General features: G+C 48.2%; 1 protein-coding gene across 2 annotated transcripts in view; it reads left to right on the top strand.

Annotated features, from left to right (window-relative positions):
• The window catches only part of LOC137434369 (uncharacterized), a 39,853-nt gene that overhangs the window by 7,109 nt on the left and 12,304 nt on the right, over window positions 1-20,440 (top strand). For both annotated transcript variants that reach the window (XM_068127286.2, XM_068127288.2), the window contains exon 2: window positions 19,357-19,438. In XM_068127286.2, coding sequence (XP_067983387.2) covers window positions 19,357-19,438 — 82 coding nt within the window. The remainder of the gene's footprint in view (window positions 1-19,356; window positions 19,439-20,440) is intronic.

The following is a 20,440-nucleotide window of genomic DNA, read 5'->3' as shown; positions in this document are numbered from 1 at the left end:
GCATGGTGACAATTGAACTCGCCACATATGAGGAAGAGAGAGTTGGGATGAGTGGTTAAAAGTTTGTCCATGTTGTCAGAGAGATGTAGCTAGAGTAATAAAGGGCAGGACAACACACCGATGAACAAGAAGTGGTGGCAGGGGGGGAGGGGAGGGGGAGTCGCAGCTAGAGGTAATCCTGGGGGTTTGGAGGTGTAAGGTAAGTACAGGGACAGTGGGAAATTGTGTTCTTGATGTAAAGAGCAACTCCATCACCGGGATGTGGTTCAGGCCTATCAAATTGGAGGAGATAGTAACTGGAGAGAGATACTAAGGAGTCAGGGACGTCCTGTGGGGGGAAAGATTCTGTTAAACAGATGATGTCCGGTTTATCGGCAGAGGCCTGGATTGAGAGATCCATCAGGATAGAGTGGAGACCTCAGATGTTTGAGGTCCCTACAGTTACAGATGGGGGGAGGGTTTGCAAGGTGAGGCTTTGGGGGGAGGGTTGGATGAGGGGTTTCAGTTGGGAAAGGTTTGAGTGAAAGGTGCGGAGTAAGGTTTTAGTGTAAGGTGCGGGGAAAGGTTTGAGTGAAAGGTGCAGGGGAAGGTTTGTGTGTAAGCTGCAGGGAAAGGTTTGAGTGTAAGGTGCGGAGGAAGGTTTGAGGGTGAGGTGCAGGGAAAGGTTTGAGTGTAAGGTGCGGGGGGAGCTTTGAGTGTAAGGTGCGGGTGAAGGTTTGTGTGCAAGGTGCGGGGGAAGGTTTGTGTGTATGGTGCAGGGAAGGTTTGAGGGTAAGGTGCAGGGAAAGGTTTGTGTGCAAGGTGCAGGGAAAGGTTTGAGTGTAAGGTGTGGAGGAAGGTTTGTGTGTATGGTGCAGGGAAGGTTTGAGGATAAGGTGCAGGGAAGGTTTGAGGGTAAGGTGCAGGGAAAGGTTTGTGTGCAAGGTGCGGGGGAAGGTTTGAGTGTAAGGTGTGGGGGAAGGTTTGTGTGCAAGGTGTGGGGGAAGGTTTGTGTGTATGGTGCAGGGAAGGTTTGAGGGTAAGGTGCAGGGAAGGTTTGAGGGTAAGGTGCAGGGAAAGGTTTGTGTGCAAGGTGCGGGGAAAGGTTTGTGTGCAAGGTGTGGGGGAAGGTTTGTGTGTATGGTGCAGGGAAGGTTTGAGGGTAAGGTGCAGGGAAGGTTTGAGGGTAAGGTGCAGGGAAAGGTTTGTGTGCAAGGTGCAGGGAAGGTTTGAGTGTAAGGTGCAGGGAAGGTTTGAGTGTAAGGTGCAGGGAAGGTTTGAGTGTAAGGTGTGGGGGAAGGTTTGTGTGTATGGTGCAGGGAAGGTTTGAGTGTAAGGTGCAGGGAAAGGTTTGAGTGTAAGGTGCAGGGAAAGGTTTGAGTGTAAGGTGCGGGGGAAGGTTTGAGTGTGTGAGGTGAGGGGAAAGTATTGACAGGGTGGGGTTGGGTGGATGCTTTTCCTGATTCCATATTCCCAACTTTGACAGAGATAACGATCATTGGGTGGGACATTTGAACGGTTGTTAAACGCACGGAGAAACGCTGCGCTGTATGAATGGGGGTGTGGGGAAAGGTGGGTGAGGTTTGTGGCTGAGGTTTGTGGACGAGGTGCAGAGCAGACAAAAACCTCAGAATAATAATCCTTTTGAAGGAGAAGAAGAAGAGGCGTATATCGTGGTGGAGAATAAGCACAAATCTGACATTTACAAAAGAGATACAAGGGTTAATTGAAATCATAGGCGTGGTTTTACTTCTCTATTTGGGGGGGGGGGGCAAGGGCTTAATATTAATAATGTGTAGCTGGGTCTGACTTCCAAAATTACCGTTTGTTAGTGTAGTTAAAGTTTACGTGAAATCACAAATACAGTTTACGTTCATTATTGTTACTCACGTTTAAATACAGGATGTTTTTATCTTAATTGTAAACTACTGAAAAAAATTAAGGTGGGGCATTGCCCCCATGTCCCCCCCCCCAAACTCCGCTGGTGGTTGAAATGCATTCTTATAATGATTTTTTAATATTTTCTATTTAATGAAGAAGCATTTGTACTTGATGAAGATTCCGTTTGGAGAATAGAGGGAATGGGGGGAGGGAGAGGTGGGGAGGGAGGGGTTGGGAGGGAGGGGTTGGGTGGGAGTAGAAGGAAATGAAATGGAAATGAGAATCGTTATGGAGTGAAGTATCGTGCATATTGAAAAGAAATTTAAATTGAAACGAGGAGAGGAAAATTAGATAGGACTAGCTGAGGTACCCGGCTTCGCCCGGGTTGAATAAGAATAATACAAATATATGATGAAAAGAACATGTATATTTTAGAGCAATATCACAGTACATTGCCTACATGACGTTTTGTCAATTTTCAATTTCTCAAAACCTCTTGGTATACAACATTTCTGGTTAACTTTGGGGTTTCCTGGGAAAGGGATTCCTGCGACAGAGTTGTTATCGCTGTGACAGATAAACCTGCGTGACAGGTTTTGCGGTTGATTCCGAAGAGAATCATTAGAGTGCCGTTACGTCTCGAGAACGGACCGTTGGCCGTTTTGTCTCGCGCCTGATTTCGCATCGCTCCAGGTTCTTCACCTCGCTTCAACCATTTTCACAACCATCCAGACGTTAATCTGGTGTGTGTGTGTAACGTGGATTTTGAGTGGGAATTTGCGGTTCGTCGATTGGGAGCCGTTGAACGTCCATACCCGAAGGTGTGATTTCCCAGCCGCCTCTTGAGGACACTTTTGCCTATCTTTGGCAGTGTGACTGTCAACCGAGCGGGATTCTGGTCTCGATACAACATCGTTCTGACGATCGCTTCAACATCACCCGTCCCACAATACCCGACCTGTCCCACAGTACCCGAGCCGTCCCACAGTACCCGAGCCATCCCACAGTACCCGAGCCGTCCCACAGTACCCGACCCGTCCCACAGTACCCGACCCGTCCCACAGTACCCGACCCGTCCCACAGTACCCGACCCGTCCCACAGTACCCGACCCGTCCCACAATACCAGACCCGTCCCACAATACCCGACCAGTCCCACAACACCCGACCCGTCCCACAACACCCGACCCGTCCCACAACACCCGACCCGTCCCACAACACCCGACCCGTCCCACAACACCCGACCCGTCCCACAACACCCGACCCGTCCCACAACACCCGACCCGTCCCACAACACCCGACCCGTCCCACAACACCCGACCCGTCCCACAACACCCGACCCGTCCCACAACACCCGACCAGTCCCACAACACCCGACCCGTCCCACAACACCCGACCCGTCCCACAACACCCGACCCGTCCCACAACACCCGACCCGTCCCACAACACCCGACCCGTCCCACAACGATTGAAATGGCAGACTTTGCAGCACCGAGTCAGCTCTGACTGGAGCTAAAAAGCTTTTGACTCTCACAATCGGCAAAGCCAGAGGAGCCCAGTGCCTGGAAGCAGGATGAGGGGAGGTCGGTGGGTACGTTAGTCATTACCGTGTCTGGGAGAGAAGGACTTGCACAGATATGGGTTTGGGAGATTGTGGCTTGGGTCAGATTCCCAGAAGGAATTCGTAGCAATGCCGTTAACCACGATGCCGTTAACCACGATGCCATTAATCACGATGCCGTTAACCACGATGCCGTTAACCACGATGCCGTCCATGGGCATTTCCACTGTGAACACCAACGTGCATTTCCTGGGTTTCACCTGCGCTCCTGCAGCGCCGCACTCTTCCGCATTTGGGGAAGGTCGAGATGAAATCGACCGTCGTTGGTTAACCAAAAAAATATTTCCAACAGTTGAAATAATTATTGTTTCCAACAGTTGGAATTTAATGAAATTTGAATTCGAATAAAATCTCAACTAAAAAAAAAACCGTTTATTCGTTCTTGACGTGAAAAAATGGCACGCATTTTGTCATTATGTGCGACTTTACGTCATTCGTACGGACGTGAAAACATTTGTTTTCCTTAAAAATATATTTAAAATAAATAAAATAGTACATAAATTAACAATAAAAGAAGCTAAAAAAACAATTTAAAATACAATAAAAAGCACATTAAAAATATATAAATATGTACGTACAGTATACTGTACGTACGCGCAACCGCTGCTTCGCATTCACAACAGAGGCGACGTACAGTATTCCTTTACTCTGTCTGTGTTAGCCATGGGTCCGAAGAAGGATAATGCTCATGTTTCCAAGCATAATGTGGTTACGATGGACGATAAGGTAAATCTGATTAAAAGGTATGGAAAAGGTGGAAAAGTGTCGGTGATAGCGCATAGACCTTATCGCGAATCGGAACCGCAATGCGTCATGGGATCGGAAAGGGGCAATAGCGCCGCCACACACTACACCACGGAATTGCAGCTGGCGCGGTTTTTTAAACCATTGATATTGTTACGGTCCGCGGATTAGAGATGTTGTTTGCCGAGCGGAGGCTCCGCGACCGAACAGTTGTTCCCCGACTCACCCGATTCACCCAGACGTTGGCCGTATCGCGCCACCGCTATTCAATCAGGAAAAGACTAAGACGACGAATGCAAAGAGGAAGAAGAAGACGTACAGAAGAGTAACGGGGTTTATTATTATTTACACACACAAGCAAAAAGAGCCGTCACGATTATTTACAGGGGACATGAGACGCAGGTGACACAGTGCAAATGACTAGCTTACCTAACAGGCTTAATTAATACCCAGGACAGAACAAACAAAGACGACTCACACGGGGAATGATGATAGGAATTGGCTGGAAGGAGAGGAAAGTCCAATTTGTTCGGCAGCACGAATCGGCGCGTTCGGCAACCGCCGTCACTTCGCGGCCCTGCTCCAAACTGCCATCCAGGCCCCAAACGGCTGTCGAGTCTTGTTGCTACTGTAGACGCTGCTGCTGGCGAGCAAGGTGACCAATAGCAGGCTTTGTGCTTCCCTGGATGATCTGCTTTTGGACCTCACGACTCAGCCCTGCTCTGACGACCCAGCTCTTTCCTGTCCACCTCACCACGCAGCTCAGCTCAGCCTTTCAGCTCATCTCTTGGACTCATCTGCTTGTCTTTTTGGGGAGCGCCCCGCGGCGGGTTATATAGGCCCCGCCCTTCACCCTTTGCGAACCTCCCCCAAGCATTCTCTCTCCGCCCTCTCAAGCCAAACCCCTCGTTCTGGGTTGGATGAGCGGGGCCGACTTACTCCTCCCCTCTATGACGAGGTGGAGACCCACCTTTCTTCCCCAACCCTGCCTCGTGGTCAATGGCGGCTTTGGAGGGGATGTAATTGCCAAATTGAGGCTTGGCCATTACGAAAGGGGAAATGGAGGTTTTTGGGAATGGGAATGAAGGGAATCTATCTCTTTTACTCGGTGCAATGGAGTGTCATGTTAATGGACGACAAGGCCTTACCCTAAAACACATAATAAGATATAAGCTACTGAACAAGGGTTTTATCGGGTCCTGCAATGTGGTGTTTCATGGAATAACTACCGGGACGCCCCTTTTTACTTTTACACAACACTGGAGGCAGGAGGCGCAGAATAAACAATAATAATAATAAGCACACAATAAAAAAAATACAGTCCTCATATCCACAACACTACACCCTCCTCCTCTTAGGCACGTCCCGGGCCTACAACGTTTATTTAGTGTGACACGTAGGTGTAGTTCCCTCTACTTTTAACCTGACCCTGAGTGTGACAGTTTTAAAACATAGATAGATGTGTCCCGCTGCTCCATTGCACCCTGCCTAACAGACTCACGCCCACAGTTAACCGAATTGCGGAATGGTCTTCAAACTACACACTGACGGTGGGGAGCATTATTTACAATTGACGCTACTTTTATTTACAAAACGTAACCCAGGACCTGTAATTGTTCTTTCTGGGTGGGGGGGGGGGGGGGGGGGGGAAGACAGTCTGCTCTGCATCGACGCACCATGAAAGCACCCAAAAACGCACCAATACACCCTCAAGCACCCATCGGTGCAGTCACCATTGTCCAATGAAAATAAAAACAACAACCCCTAACCCTGCAGGTGATCTCTTGCTCTTTGGCTCCCCCTGCTGGCTATTATTATTTCTTCCAGTTGTTGTCTTTTTTTCCTTTGCTGGTGGCCTATTTGCAATAAAATGCACCTAACGTGTCTGTTTTTATTTTCTTTATTTATGGCCCACAGGGCCGACTAGTGTGGTTCACCTGTGGGGCATCGGTGCCCTGTGATCAAGGTCCGCCAGCAAGATTTCGGGCCCTCATGGCCGGTTCCAGCAGAGGGGCCATGCCCCAACCCATGGGGTCCATCAGTGGTGCTCGGCCACAGACATGTGGTCCATATGTGGTGCATCGATGCAGACAGCTGGTTCTGGGAGTTCCGGGCGCACAATGGCGGACTCACGCACGCTCCGCTTGGCGCCCAATGGCGCACAGGTCATGTGGGAGACAAAAGGGGGACAAGACAGATGAGCGAGGGGTAAGGTCACAAGGGTACACATCAATAAGGCAATGCAAGGTGAAATGCGTACGGAGGGCGAAGTGAGAAAGCTCGTCCCTACCGTACGTCACCCCCCTGTCACCTACACTACCCTTGCCCTTACCCCATATGTACAAAATCTACACATTTACAAATTCGTCGCTACTGTCACGTCTTCCCCCTATTGCCCTTATACCAAATTCGTCACCACAATCCTTCTAGCCAAAATTTGCCATCACCAATTCATCATCAACCCTCATAAGGAGGAAGAGATGGAACATCAAGCACAATGTCACACCCACGTCATGATGCGTCTCACAATCCAAAACATTTGCACATAAAAAATAATCAAAACATGGCATCGTGTGGAGGTACGTCACCTCAGGTGAGTGGATGCAGATGGTGCGAGGGGACTCCAATCCTAACTATCCTCTAAATGACTTTAACACACGTTACACTACCCGGGGTCTCTCCCTGCCAATCCATTGGCCAACTTACACTATGGGTTCTAAAAACCAATTCCCATTGACCAAACTGTGGTGCTTCTCAATTTGGGGTCTCACTCCCCCGATTCATCTCCCGGTGCCCTTGCACAATTTCTGGGCTGTGACGTGTAGCTCTCCCAGCAGGTCTACCCACCTGCACACCTCCACCACTGTAGTTGCCACCCGAGCTTACCTAGCTCCTCACCCTAACCTATCTAATTGGGGAAGGCCCCTCCTGGCTCTGTCACCCCTTGGTGCCCTCTGGCACTGGGCTACCCGGGTCCGTCCTCCGGATCCTCGGGCCCCATCCACAACAACTCTACCGGCTCCCAGAGCCCACCTGCGGCCTCACCTGGCCGACATCCTCACAGTGGTGGAGTGCCCAAACCAACTACACACACTAACAGGCTACACGCCCAGCCATTTCCACAACACTAATGCACCCATTCAAACATCATTCTTCCACCCGCACCACAGATGCCAATATCCAACCACAATTTACCTATACCCTCTACCTAACACTTACACTACCCGCCCCGGGTATTCGTGATGGGGGTCCACTCTTCCCCCATTCACACCTTCGCACCATCCACTCCACTCCATAGTTTCCACCATACTCACTCCACGATCATCCATTCCAATACTCCATATACTCCACACTACCATTTATTCCATACACCTGTTCCTCATACCTGTTGTTGCACACCTGTGCACTCACACCTGGTGCCACCTGCACCCTCCTCCTCTTCCTGGACCAGTTGGTCAACACAACACACATCACCATTACTCACTCAAACACTGCTCCATACACCTGTTCAGTTGCACACCTGTGCAATCACACCTGTTCAATCACACCTGTTCACCATACACTTCCAATCCTCAAACACACGGCATCATCTCATCTAACTACTCCCCTCTGAAACTTGCGCTTCCCAGTCGCCCCTTTAAACTATTGCGCTCCCACGTCATTATCATCCACTCTAATCTACCTGCGTCCCCACTACAGGTATCAGTCACTAACTAACCTTAACGTTACCTAAGGTCATCTCTCTAGGGCCCTACACATTATCCAAACCCTCCCTCGGCGAGCTTACACTGCCATAAACCCCATAAAACTAGTGCTCCTTTGCCCCCCGCTGTGAGGGATGGTGGATTGGCCATCCCACCACATCGGGGACGTCCCACTATCAATTTTGCTTACCAAATTCCAACCAATCAAAATTTTTCCAATTACTGCCAATTCTATTCACTTTTCTAAATTTCGTATCAAATCACTATCACTATCATCATCATCTTCACCGTCCGCTATATCCTAGCCTCGGTGCGTCATGACATCATTAAACTCGGCTTTGCAAAGCCGAGCAATGAATTCGGGTGGTTTGGTCGCCTGCAGGTTGAATCCGTCTGGCTTTCGGTTCAAGGGAGGTGGTTTGGTCGGGCCGAGATTCCACGCACCATCTCGGCGCGGTACCTTGCGGTCCCGGGCCCGATGGCTCAATCTCCCCCGGTCGGAACCCCGCCCCCACGAGGGGGCACCGTTCCGCTTCCTCCCACTCGCCCTTGAACCGTACCGGTCGCCTGGCCCGACAAGGCTCGGACCCGACCGTGCGGGGCGGGGCCAAGCCCGAATCGGCAACGACGCTTCGAAGAGAAACGACGCAGCTTCGATCCGCGCCGGGCCCTGCATCCAACAAAACACACCGCGCCCCGAGTGCTCGCATCGGCTATCCGTCGCCCTAAACGCTAACCCGGTTACCGTCGATGCTTCACCTGCATGCTCACACGCATACGCTACCCCTTTCACCCTCACCGAGGTCGGTGCATCAACGCCGTCCGTACATTCCACCAATGCACTCCCTGTTACACACCACACCTCTTGCGCACACTCGCTGTTCGCACACTCCCTCGGTCCACACCTCTCCTCCGTTACGTCCTCCGTAACACTCACCATGGGCATGCACTCTTGCATCCACCCACTACCGCGCTCACATGGGCTCTCCCACACCCGCGCCATCACCAACTCAGGTGTGCTTCCTCGCATACGTTCCACCACCACCTTACTCTCCGTGTCACACTCCGTACATCCCGACGTGCATTCTCGCTCGCACTCGGTTTCACACTCGCGCTCCGATGTGCCCTCTCGCACCTGCGCCATCACCAACTCACTCTCCGTGTCACACTCCGTACACCCTGTTTCACACAGACCCTCCGACGTGCATTCCCGCTCGTACTCGGTTTCACACTCGCGCTTCGTAACACGCTCACCCCTTGACGCACACTTTTTTCTCACACGCGTGCCATTTCCACTCACACGGGACCCTTCACCAACGCCCGGATGCTTCCTCGATCCCAAGCGCGCGAAAATCCTTTTGTCGCCAAACATCCTTCTACAAAATCTACCCGCACAATATACAGCACGACTCACCTGGGGGATTCCCTTTTCCACGCGCACCTGAAAACTCTTTATTTGGTTAGTGAGCATATGATCATGATTTGAGCAGGGACTTTGTACATATTCCATTTCTCCCTGCAATTCCCGGGCTACCTCCGTCATCTCTTCAATTTTAATTCCCAGCACTGCTTTTTCTTTATTCACCTCGACGACCGCTGGCTTTAATAAAACACCCTCCTCTACCTCAGCGGTCGCCGGCTGCTCCAAACCCCGTGTCGCGATTTCTACCCCGGTCCAGTTACCCGTGCTTTTCTCAACTTCGTTCACCCAGTGCTTCTCGACCCGCGTTACCTCGTCGTGCACCCTTGGGACCCCGCCCGACTCGCGCCTCATGTCCTCCATCATTTTTTTATTATCCCTTTTTGCCTCTGCTATCCGTTTTTCCACTTCACACCTGGATTCCTCCCTCAATTTTTCCAGATCACACCCGGATTCGTCTGACATGGCGTCCCTCTTCCAATTATACATTGACTCTTCCATAGAGGCTCTCATTTGTGTCAGAAAATGCACCCAGTTCATCGGCGCCGCGGGCACGGCCACTGCGGTCACGTGCGCGGCGCAATTTGGTGCTGCTGCAACCTCGTGCGCAAAGGCGCCATTTTGCGCGTCTGAAACCTCCGCAACCACATTGCCATTTTTCTCCCCCTCTCTTTCATCCACATACATTTCCCCGAGGTCCTGGGTCGATTCCACCCCGTCTATCTCTCCCACCGGCATCCCGTCGCCTTGACCAGCCATGGCGCGATTTCAAAATTCGGGTTTTGCTTTAAAACAACACAAATTTCGGTGGTTCCAAATTTTGACCAAATTTTTTCTAGCTGTTTTAAAAATTTGGTTCGGGCCTCGTATCTCACTCCCTGACACCAATTTGTTACCGCCAATAGTACAATTGGTGTTCCAAAATTTGGGCTAAATAAATTTAGTCCCAGGTTCGAATCCCAACTCCTGACTACCAATTTGTTACGGTCCGCGGATTAGAGATGTTGTTTGCCGAGCGGAGGCTCCGCGACCGAACAGTTGTTCCCCGATTCACCCAGACGTTGGCCGTATCGCGCCACCGCTATTCAGTCGGGAAAAGACTAAGACGACGAATGCAAAGAGGAAGAAGAAGACGTACAGAAGAGTAACGGGGTTTATTATTATTTACACACACAAGCAAGAAGAACAGTCACGATTATTTACAGGGGACATGAGACGCAGGCGACACAGTGCAAATTACTGTCTTATCTAACAGGTTTACTTAATACCCAGGACAGAACAAACAAAGACGACTCACGGGGAATGATGATAGGAATTGGCTGGAAGGAGAGGAAAGTCCAATTTGTTCGGCAGCACGAATCGGCGTGTTCGGCAGCCGCCGTCCCTTCGCGGCCCTGCTCCAAACTGCCGTCCAGGCCCCAAACGGCTGTCGAGTCTTGTTGCTGCTGTAGACGCTGCTTCTGGCGAGCAAGGTGACGAATAGCAGGCTTTGTGCTTCCCTGGATGATCTTCTGCTTTTGGACCTCACGACTCAGCCCTGCTCTGACGACCCAGCTCTTTCCTGTCCACCTCACCACGCAGCTCAGCTCAGCCTTTCAGCTCATCTCTTGGACTCATCTGCTTGTCTTTTTGGGGAGCGCCCCGCGGCGGGTTATATAGGCCCCGCCCTTCACCCTTTGCGAACCTCCCCCAAGCATTCTCTCTCCGCCCTCTCAAGCCAAACCCCTCGTTCTGGGTTGGATGAGCGGGGCCGACTTACTCCTCCCCTCTATGACGAGGTGGAGACCCGCCTTTCTTCCCCAACCCTGCCTCGTGGTCAATGGCGGCTTTGGAGGGGATGTAATTGCCAAATTGAGGCTTGGCCATTATGAAAGGGGAAATGGAGCTTTTTGGGAATGGGAATGAAGGGAATCTATCTCTTTTACTCGGTGCAATGGAGTGTCATGTTAATGGACGACAAGGCCTTACCCTAAAACACATAATAAGATATAAGCTACTGAACAAGGGTTTTATCGGGTCCTGCAATGTGGTGTTTCATGGAATAACTACCGGGACGCCCCTTTTTACTTTTACACAACACTGGAGGCAGGAGGCGCAGAATAAACAATAATAATAATAAGCACACAATAAAAAAAATACAGTCCTCATATCCGCAACAATATTAAAATAAAAAGTAGCCTATAACCACCGGGATTTTATGCTGATTCCGAATCTGTGTCTAAAACTTTTCTCCGATGTGTAGTTCTTGAGTTATAAGCGGACATCAAGACAGACAGACAGACACTCCTCCTTTATATATAGAGATAGGATAGTGTTGAGGAAGTATGTAGATATAAGATATATGGGAATACACCAAGGACTAAATATAAAGCAGGTCACACTTTCCATCTGAGGAAGGCCTTCAAAAAGGCCGTTTAAGCCTTGACAATACAAATGAACAATACAAAATGAATACATGCACAAAACGACAAACTCATTTGAATAAAATATTGCAATGGATAAAGCAGCAACACATTGACAAATGACACACACAAAGCAGGACGAATCCGGTTCGGAAAACTCAGCATTGGTGAAGTGGGATTGAGCTCAAATTGCACCATGCACATGCGGAGAACCAGAACCGGAAGTTTAAAGTCCCTTTAGAGTTTAGACCATTTCGATCCTTCAGACCTTTTGACCTTTTTGACCTTTACGCCTTTTGACCTTTAGACTTTCAGACCTTTACAACTTTTCAGAACTTTGGCTGTTACAACGAGACCATTTAGACATTTCATTTGCAATCGATGACCTTTTATTTAGTGCAGTCGTGGCCAAAAATATTGGCACCCTTGCACTTTTTCAAATAACTCACAATTTTCTCTAAAAACAAGTTGAAATTGACAAAGTATCTCGTCTCCACAATTCTTTATTTCACTGTTAATATTCCAGAACCTTTCTTTTTGATTCAAAACTTAATATATCCTTTTAAATCAGAAAATAAAAATAAATGGCATTGACAAAATTATTGAGAACCCAGACTTAATATTTGGTAGCACACACAGCCTTTGGACAAAATAACTGCAGTCAAGCGCTTCCTATAGCCATGAATGAGCTTCCTCCACCTCTCTACTGGCAGTTTGGCCCACTCTTCTTGTGCAAACTGCTCCAGTTCTCCCAGATTTGAAGGGTGCTTCTCCCAACTCCTGTTTTCAGATCTCCGTGTATGCTGTATGTGTCTGCATTTTAAAAAATGCATTTTCTCGGCAACCATTGTTCCGATTGATACAAAATTTTACCATAGAAGCGCCTCCGCATGTAGAATTTTTGTATGCATAGCTATGACGTCATAGGTCACGTAGTACGGACGCCATCTTGGAAAAACGTTACACCCCACGTAACGAAAAAGTTATGCGAAAACGTTACGTTATGACGTCAAACGAAAACGTTACACCTTACAGGGGAGTCTCGCGAGATCTCGGAGACGGTGGGAGGGATTTTCGAAGCTCCACACGGTCTCCACGTTTTTCGAAGTTAAGTCTGTTCACAATTGTATTTTGTCGAAACTGTATTTATCTTTCGGTGTGTGAAGTTATTGTGTGCAACTTTGGTTGTTTCTCGGTGTTTATCTTTCATAAATTGATCGTCTGTTTGCCGTGTCGCGAGCAAGGCCTTTGCCGCGTCGCGAACTATTTGAAATCGAAGTTAAGTGATTGTTCCCATTTGTATTTTCATTAAAACTGTATTTATTTATGGTGTTGTACGTATATTTTGTCCCGACGAAGATTTTTCGGTGCAAATCTTTCATACCTGTATTGAAAATCGTGTTAATTCGTGTCGTGTCTTGAGGCCTTGTACAGTGTACACTGTACAACCTTGAGGCTTTGTTTTTCTCTCAGCGGTCCGTCGTTTGTGATCCAATAACTTTCGTTCTCTGTATTCCCAGCCTTTTCACCCATAGCCTACTTCCTTGTGTAAATCTCAACTCAAAAAAAAACAAAAAAAAAAAACATTTCCTTCTCTGTTCTCATTCGTTTATTCATTCTTATTCGTTCGTTCGTTCTTCGACCACGTGTTTCTCCCCCATTTCCCCAGATAGTTTTCACTGTTATTAACCTTCAATGTTTACACTTTCCCCTCAAGTTATGTATTCCGTCATATTTTATAACACCTTTTCTTCTTCTTCTTTAAAAGGCTGCTTTCGACTTGCTCACCAAATCAATTCATCCCAAAAAAAATATCCATCTCCTATAGTGCCTTTTTTCTACATTCCCTGAACTCTCCTGCACTCCATCCTCCATCCAGCGTCCTTAAACGTATTTTTAACTCGAAGGTCACAAGAAACTCATTTTGCAATAAATGTTCGTTTCCCATAAATCGTACACTTTCTAAAATCCAATCTCACCCCTTCCCTCCAAATCTTCCCCATCACCCCTCCCCTCCAAATCTTCCCCATCACCCATCCCTTTCAAATCTCCCCCCTTGCCCCCTCCCTCCTAAACTACCCCCTCACCCCTCCCCGCCAAGACGCCCCCTCGCCCCTCCCCTCCGAGACTCCTCCCTCACCCCTCCCCTCCAAATCTCCCCCATATCCCATCCCTTTCAAATCCCTCCCCTTGTCCCTTCCCTCCCAAACTCCCCCCTCAACCCTCCCCTTCAAATCTCCCCACCCTCATTGCTTCTCAATTTCCCCCCTCTCACTCCCCCTCCTCAAAGCGTCCTCCCCGCTTCTTCCCCCTTCCAACTCTCACCTCCATCTCCCCCAACCTTCTGCCTCGCTCTTCCCCCTCCTCAAATAACACCTCATTGTGCCTCACCCAATCACCATCAAACCTTTTGTCCGCCCCATCCTTCCCTTTCTCCGAGCTATTCTGAAATCTCTGACACACCTTCAACAGCTCTCCCTACCTCTTCCACCTCTTCCACATCTTACCCTACCCCTCCTCCCCCCCTGTTCTGTATCTGATGCTCCCCCTTCCTCTTCATTAACGGTATGGACCTCAAACATCCGGGGCCTTCGTTCAAACTTAACTGATCTCTCCATACAGGTTGCTTCTGTCAAACCAGACGTGATCTGCTTAACAGAAACTTTCCTCCTTTATGATGTCTCTGATTCCTTAGTATCTCTCCCGGGCTACTCCCTCCTCCGGTATGATAGAGCTGAGCCTCGTCCTGGAGGTGGGGTTGCTATCTTTATCAAAAACTCTCTTCCTCACTCGCCCTGCACTGCACTCTCTCCACCTCACCCCCAGGAATACCTCTGGCTACGGCTTCCCCTTCGCTCCCACCTCTTGTTCATATGTGTGTTGTACCGTCCACCAAACAGTGATGACTCCATCTACATCTCGCTGTCTGATAATATGGACCAACTTCTATCTACTCATCCCAACTCTCTCTTCCTCATATGTGGTGATTTCAACTGTCATCATGCCAGTTGGCTGGGTGTGGGTACCTCTCTCACCAGCCATGGCTCCTCAGCAAAGGACTTCTGCGACTCATTGGGACTGACACAATCTGTCAATTTCCCGACCCGGATCTCAGTCAATGGAGTATCTTCTCTTCTGGACTTGGTTATGACTAACTTCCCTGAAAATGTCTGCTGCTCTTCTTCTGCTCCAATCGGATCATCTGATCATGTCCTTGTTAAAGTGGACATCTCTCTGACCATCCTCAGGGAGCCTGCTCAGCGTCGACGAGTCTGGCATTTCACTCAGGCCAACTGGCACGGTCTTCAAGCAGCCATCAATCATCTGGACTGGTCTCCCATCTCTACCACCTCTGACATCAACTCATCCTGGGAATTCTTCCAAAGTAAATTGCTCTCTCTCATGCACAGATTTATCCCATCTCGTCTTCAGTTGTCATACCCTTCCTCCCGTCCATGGTACACGGAATGTTGTGGTGAGGCTGTTGCCCAGAAACAACTTGCCTTCGTCTCCTGGAAAGCAAATCCAACGGAAGGAAATCTCATTTCCTTTCACAAAGCCCGAAACAAGTGTGTGTCCACCCTCAGGAGAGCCAGGAAACAATATCTCTCCGTTCTCAAGTCCGAACTCTCTTATTTGTCTCCCTCTTCCAAATCCTGGTGGCATCTGGTCAAATCCGTTTCTGGTGTTTGTTCCCCCTCCATCCCCTCCCTTACCTCAAACGGCTACACAGCTGACTCCGCACGTGAAAAAGCTGAATGCCTCAACTCTGTGTTTGCCTCTAAATCTTGTGTCCCAAACCCATCCCTCTCTGTACCCACCATACCCAGTCGTACCCTGCTGCTCCTGGACTCCGTGTCCTTTCCTCCTGACAAGGTGGAAAAGTTTCTGTCAACCCTCGACTCTGATTCTGCAACTGGACCTGACGGCATCAGCCCACGGGTCCTAAAATCCTGCTCTGCCGCTCTATCTCACCCTCTCTCTGTTCTCTTCACCCTCTCTTTTGCTCAAGGTCAACTGCCATCTGCTTGGAAATCAGCCAACATCACCGCTATGCACAAAAAAGGTGCAAAAACAGATCCTAGCAACTACAGACCAATCAGCCTTCTCCCAATTATCAGCAAAGTCATGGAATCCATCATTGCTTCGGATATGAAATCTTTCCTCTTCTCCAATGGCTTGATATCTGATCATCAATTTGGTTTCAGACCAGGTCACTCTACTCTGGACATGCTGCTTCTGCTGTCTCAACAATGGATGGAGGTCCTCAATGCCAAACAGGAAATTAGAGCTGTCTCCCTCGACATATCACGTGCCTTCGACACGGTCTGGCACCCCGCTCTGCTCACCAAACTCTCCTCCTTTGGTATCCATGGAAATCTCCACACATGGCTGGCGGACTTCCTCTCTAGTCGTCGTCAACGTGTGGCCCTGAATGGGTTTCTCTCATCTCCTCTTCCTGTTCAGGCTGGAGTTTCCCAAGGCAGTGTTCTGGGCCCCGTGCTTTTTCTGGTCTTCATCAATGATCTCTCTGACTCTCTTGAAAATCCTCTCTATCTCTTTGCTGATGACTCCACTCTCTGCCGCTCCATTCCTCTTCCCTCAGATCGGCAGTCTGCAGCCTCCTCACTCTCTGAAGACTTGGACAAAATAACAGACTGGTCAAACAAGTGGAACATGTCTTTCAATCCTGACAAATCTCACACTCTTACTATGTCTCTCCGAAAAGATCGACTGGACAACCCTCCCATCTACTTTCTCAACAATCCTCTCCAAGAAGTTCTGTCGCTCAAGCTTTTGGGTCTCACTATCTGCCATGATCTTTCTTGGGAAAACCACATTTCCAAGCTGGCCTCTAAAGCTAGTCGCCGACTGGGCATCCTCCGTCGTGCGAAGTCCTTCCTCGGCACACCTGAGCTCCTCAACACATACAAGGCTTTCATCCGCAGCTCAATGGAATACTGTTCTCCCCTATGGGTCGGTGCTCCTGCCTCACCTAGCTCGGTTTCACGCTGTTGAAACCAAAGCTTTCAGAATTATTGGAATCTCCCGCGATGAAGCTATCTCTGAGGGCCTTTCACTCACTCACCGCAGGCAGGTAGGTGGTCTTTCTGTCTTCTACCGACTCCTCTCCGGCCTTGCACCCCCAGCTCTCTCTGTGCTCTGTCCCCCAAATATTCCTACAGGTCGCACAAGATCTGCCAGCAACCCTCTGATGGTTAAACTGCCGAAATCTCGGCTCTCTGCTCACCTTCACTCTTTCAATCCTCTTTTCTCCCGCCTCTGGAACAAACTCCCTCACTCCCTTCAATCCCACTCCTCCCTCCAGGTCTTTAAAACAGCTGTTCACCACCATCTCTTATCTTCCCCCATCCAAAACCTTGATCTTTTCTACCCCCGCTAATTCACCCCAGATCCACCTTGTTTGAAATTCCAACTTCTTTCCTGGAAGTCCTGGCAGTGTCCATATGTTTTATACCTCTCCCACCACCCCCTTCCCATGCCCCCCCCCCCCCCCCCAAAGCCCTCGCCCTCTCTCAGATCTCTCGATGTCTCCATGTCTCTCGGTCCCTGCTCTCAAATGTTGTGTTTGTGTCCTTCCCCCTCTCTCCCCATCTTGTCTACCGCTCCCGATGTTATATGTTTTATGTGTCGGTTTGTCGTTTTGTGTGATTAATGTTCGCTCTTTCACGAGCCTCGATGTTGTATACAAAAAACCAAAAAAAAAAAAAAAAAAAAAAAAAAAAAAACCTCTACATTTCCCAAACCACTCAATGGAAAATTTGAAACATGGCTCATTGTCAAGTACTCACCATGGGGAATAAGATATGTTGATGGTGATGTCATCGGTGCCTTAATTATGACGTCATAATTCGACAAGTACAACGCTCGATCTGATAGTATGAATAAAACAAAAATTCCTCTGCCACTGTTAGACCGATGGATACGAAATTTTGAGAATATGCGCTCCTCCTGTATATTTTTGAATGATAATTATAACGTCATAGGTCACGTGGTACAGACGCCATCTTGGAAAAAATCGAAAAAAATTCCACCTCTATACACCGAAAAACTGCCTCATGGAAAAAAATTTAAACATGGCTCACTGTCAAGTACTCCCCTTGGGGAATAAGATATGCTAATGATGATGTCATCTGTGCCTTCGTTATGACGTCATAATTCGACAAGTACAACACGTATCTTATCATTGTGATTTTTTTTTTCTCAGCAACTGTTGGTCTGATGGGCACGAAATTTTCACCATCGGAGCGCCTCCTCATGTAGCATATTTTCATGATAATTATAACGTCATAGGTCACGTGGTACAGACGCCATCTTGGAAAAACCGAAAAATGTTGCGCTTCTATACACCGAAAAACCGCTCCATGGAAAAAAATTGAAACATGGCTCATTGTAAAGAACTCCATATGGGGAATAGGTGTTGTTAACTACGACATCACTGGTGCCATAATTATGACGTCATAATTCGACAGGGACAACTCTTAGTCTGATCAGTTTGAAAAGTATTGGGCATGATCTTTGCAACAATTATATTAGAGAATACAAATTTATGATGTCATCGCTCACGTGGTCTGGCAGCCATATTGGATCAAAGAAAAAAATGTTCAAAAACAGAAGAGTTGGCTCACAACAAGTTGACTGCGCAGGGTAAGTATTCTATGAATACCATCTCGTTGAGTTGGTGACGGATGGTGCGAGTTGAAACTGTCATACTTTGTGTCTGAGGTCAGCTTGAATCTGTTTGGCAGTTGATCGAGGTGCTTTCTCCACCATTCGAACAATCCTTTGCTGCAATCTTTGATCAGGTTTTCTCTTGCGGCCACGTCCAGGGAGGTTGGATACAGTGCCATGGGCCTTAAACTTCCTGATAACATTGCGTATGGTGGACACAGGAACATCAATGTCTCTGGAGATGGACCTGTAGCCTTGCGATTGTCCATGCTTGGCTACAATCTTGTGTCTGACCTCCTCAGACAATTCTCTGGTTTTCTTTTTCTCCATGCTCATTGCGGTACACACAGTGACACAAAACAGCAGAATGCCTCCTTTTCTCCATTCAAACTGGTTGAATGAGTGATTTTTTAATATTGCAGGCACCTGTAACTCACCATAGGTGAGTTCAATTCCAAAGTAAAGGAGAATCACCTAATTGAAATCTAATTATTTCGAACAACTTCTAAAAGGTGCCAATATTATTCAGGCAATTTTAGGATTTCTGTGTGGAATAAGCTATGATTTAGTAATTTTTTCAGCTTTTTTTGTTTTGTTCCCTGCAAACCATAGAAACACATATGTGGATACCAAAAGATTTTTTAATTTCAACAATTTTCTGGAAGAAAAGGTGCATTATTATAAAAATGTGCAAGGGTGCCAATATTTTTGGCCACGACTACATCCTTCCATTTATTTGCCACACAAAATACACCACACAAAGCAAGTCCTGGTGGCATCTCTGATTGCTCTTTCTAGATTGTTTTATCTTTGGTTTGGAGAAAGTGATAAAAACTTGTATTTGTCAATACAATGCTTTTTTTTTTGTTGTTCCACCTTTAATGACGCACAAAATGTTTTGATTTGTATTTCAGATGGCGGACAAAAAAGCCAATGAGACTTCAAATGATGTGCTATTTCAGCAAGTGGACAACGACTATTTCCACGAAAAATACGGTACATGATAGCAAATGGGAAACATTCGATCTCAGCTTTCACCTTCCATTCACCTTTCAACAACAACAACAACAACAACAACAACATGCATTTTAAGGCCATTTTCCCTGCTAGACCGGGGGTTAGCCTTCCGGTCCCCATGACAATCTTCTCCATCTTGCCCTATTTTCTGCATCTCTCCTTGTTAATCCCCTTGCCCGCATTTCTTCTTCCACCATCTTTAGCCAAGTCTTTCTCGGTCTTCCCCGTCCTCTACTTCCTTCTACATTCATTTCCATCACTCTTCTCAACCAGTCACTTTCATCCTTCCTCAACACTTTTTTTTTTTTTTTTTTTTTTGTATACTGAATCGAGGCTCGTGAAAGAGCTAACATTTATTTCACAAAGAAATCAACCAGACAAACAAAATATACAAAAAGAGGGAGCGGAAGACAAGATGGGGAGAGAAGGGGAAGCACACAACCACAACATTTGAGAGCAGGGAGAAGTGTGGGAGGGAGAGGGCTTGGGGGCAGGAGGCGTGGGAAGGGGAGGGGGGGGGGGGAAAGGTATAAAACACAAGGGGACCGAAATTAGCGGGGGTAGAAAAGATCAAGGTTTTGGATGGGGGAGGATAAGAGATGGTGGTGAACAGCTGTTTTAAAGACCTGGAGGGTGGAGTGGGATTGAAGAGAGTGAGGGAGTTTGTTCCAGAGGCGGGAGAAAAGAGGAATGAAGGAGTGAAGGTGAGCAGAAAGTCTTGATTTTGGCAGTTTAACCATAAGAGGGTTGCAGGCAGATCTTGTGCGATCTGTAGGAATATTTGGGGGACAGAGCCCAGAGAGGGCTGGGGGGGCAAGGCCAGAGAGGACTCGGTAGAAGACGGAAAGACCACCAACCTGCCTGCGGTGAGTGAGTGAAAGGCCCTTGGAGTTAGCTTCATCGCGGGAGATTCCAATGATTCTGAACGCTTTGGTTTCAACAGCGTGAAGACGGGCTAGGTGTGAGGCAGGAGCACCAGAC

This window comes from Myxine glutinosa, chromosome 10, assembly GCF_964187855.1.
Source record: "Myxine glutinosa chromosome 10, kmMyxGlut1.1, whole genome shotgun sequence".
Lineage (NCBI taxonomy): Eukaryota > Metazoa > Chordata > Myxini > Myxiniformes > Myxinidae > Myxine > Myxine glutinosa.
The sequence above is the reverse complement of the archived record's forward strand: the minus strand, read 5'-3'. Positions and strand labels throughout refer to the sequence as shown.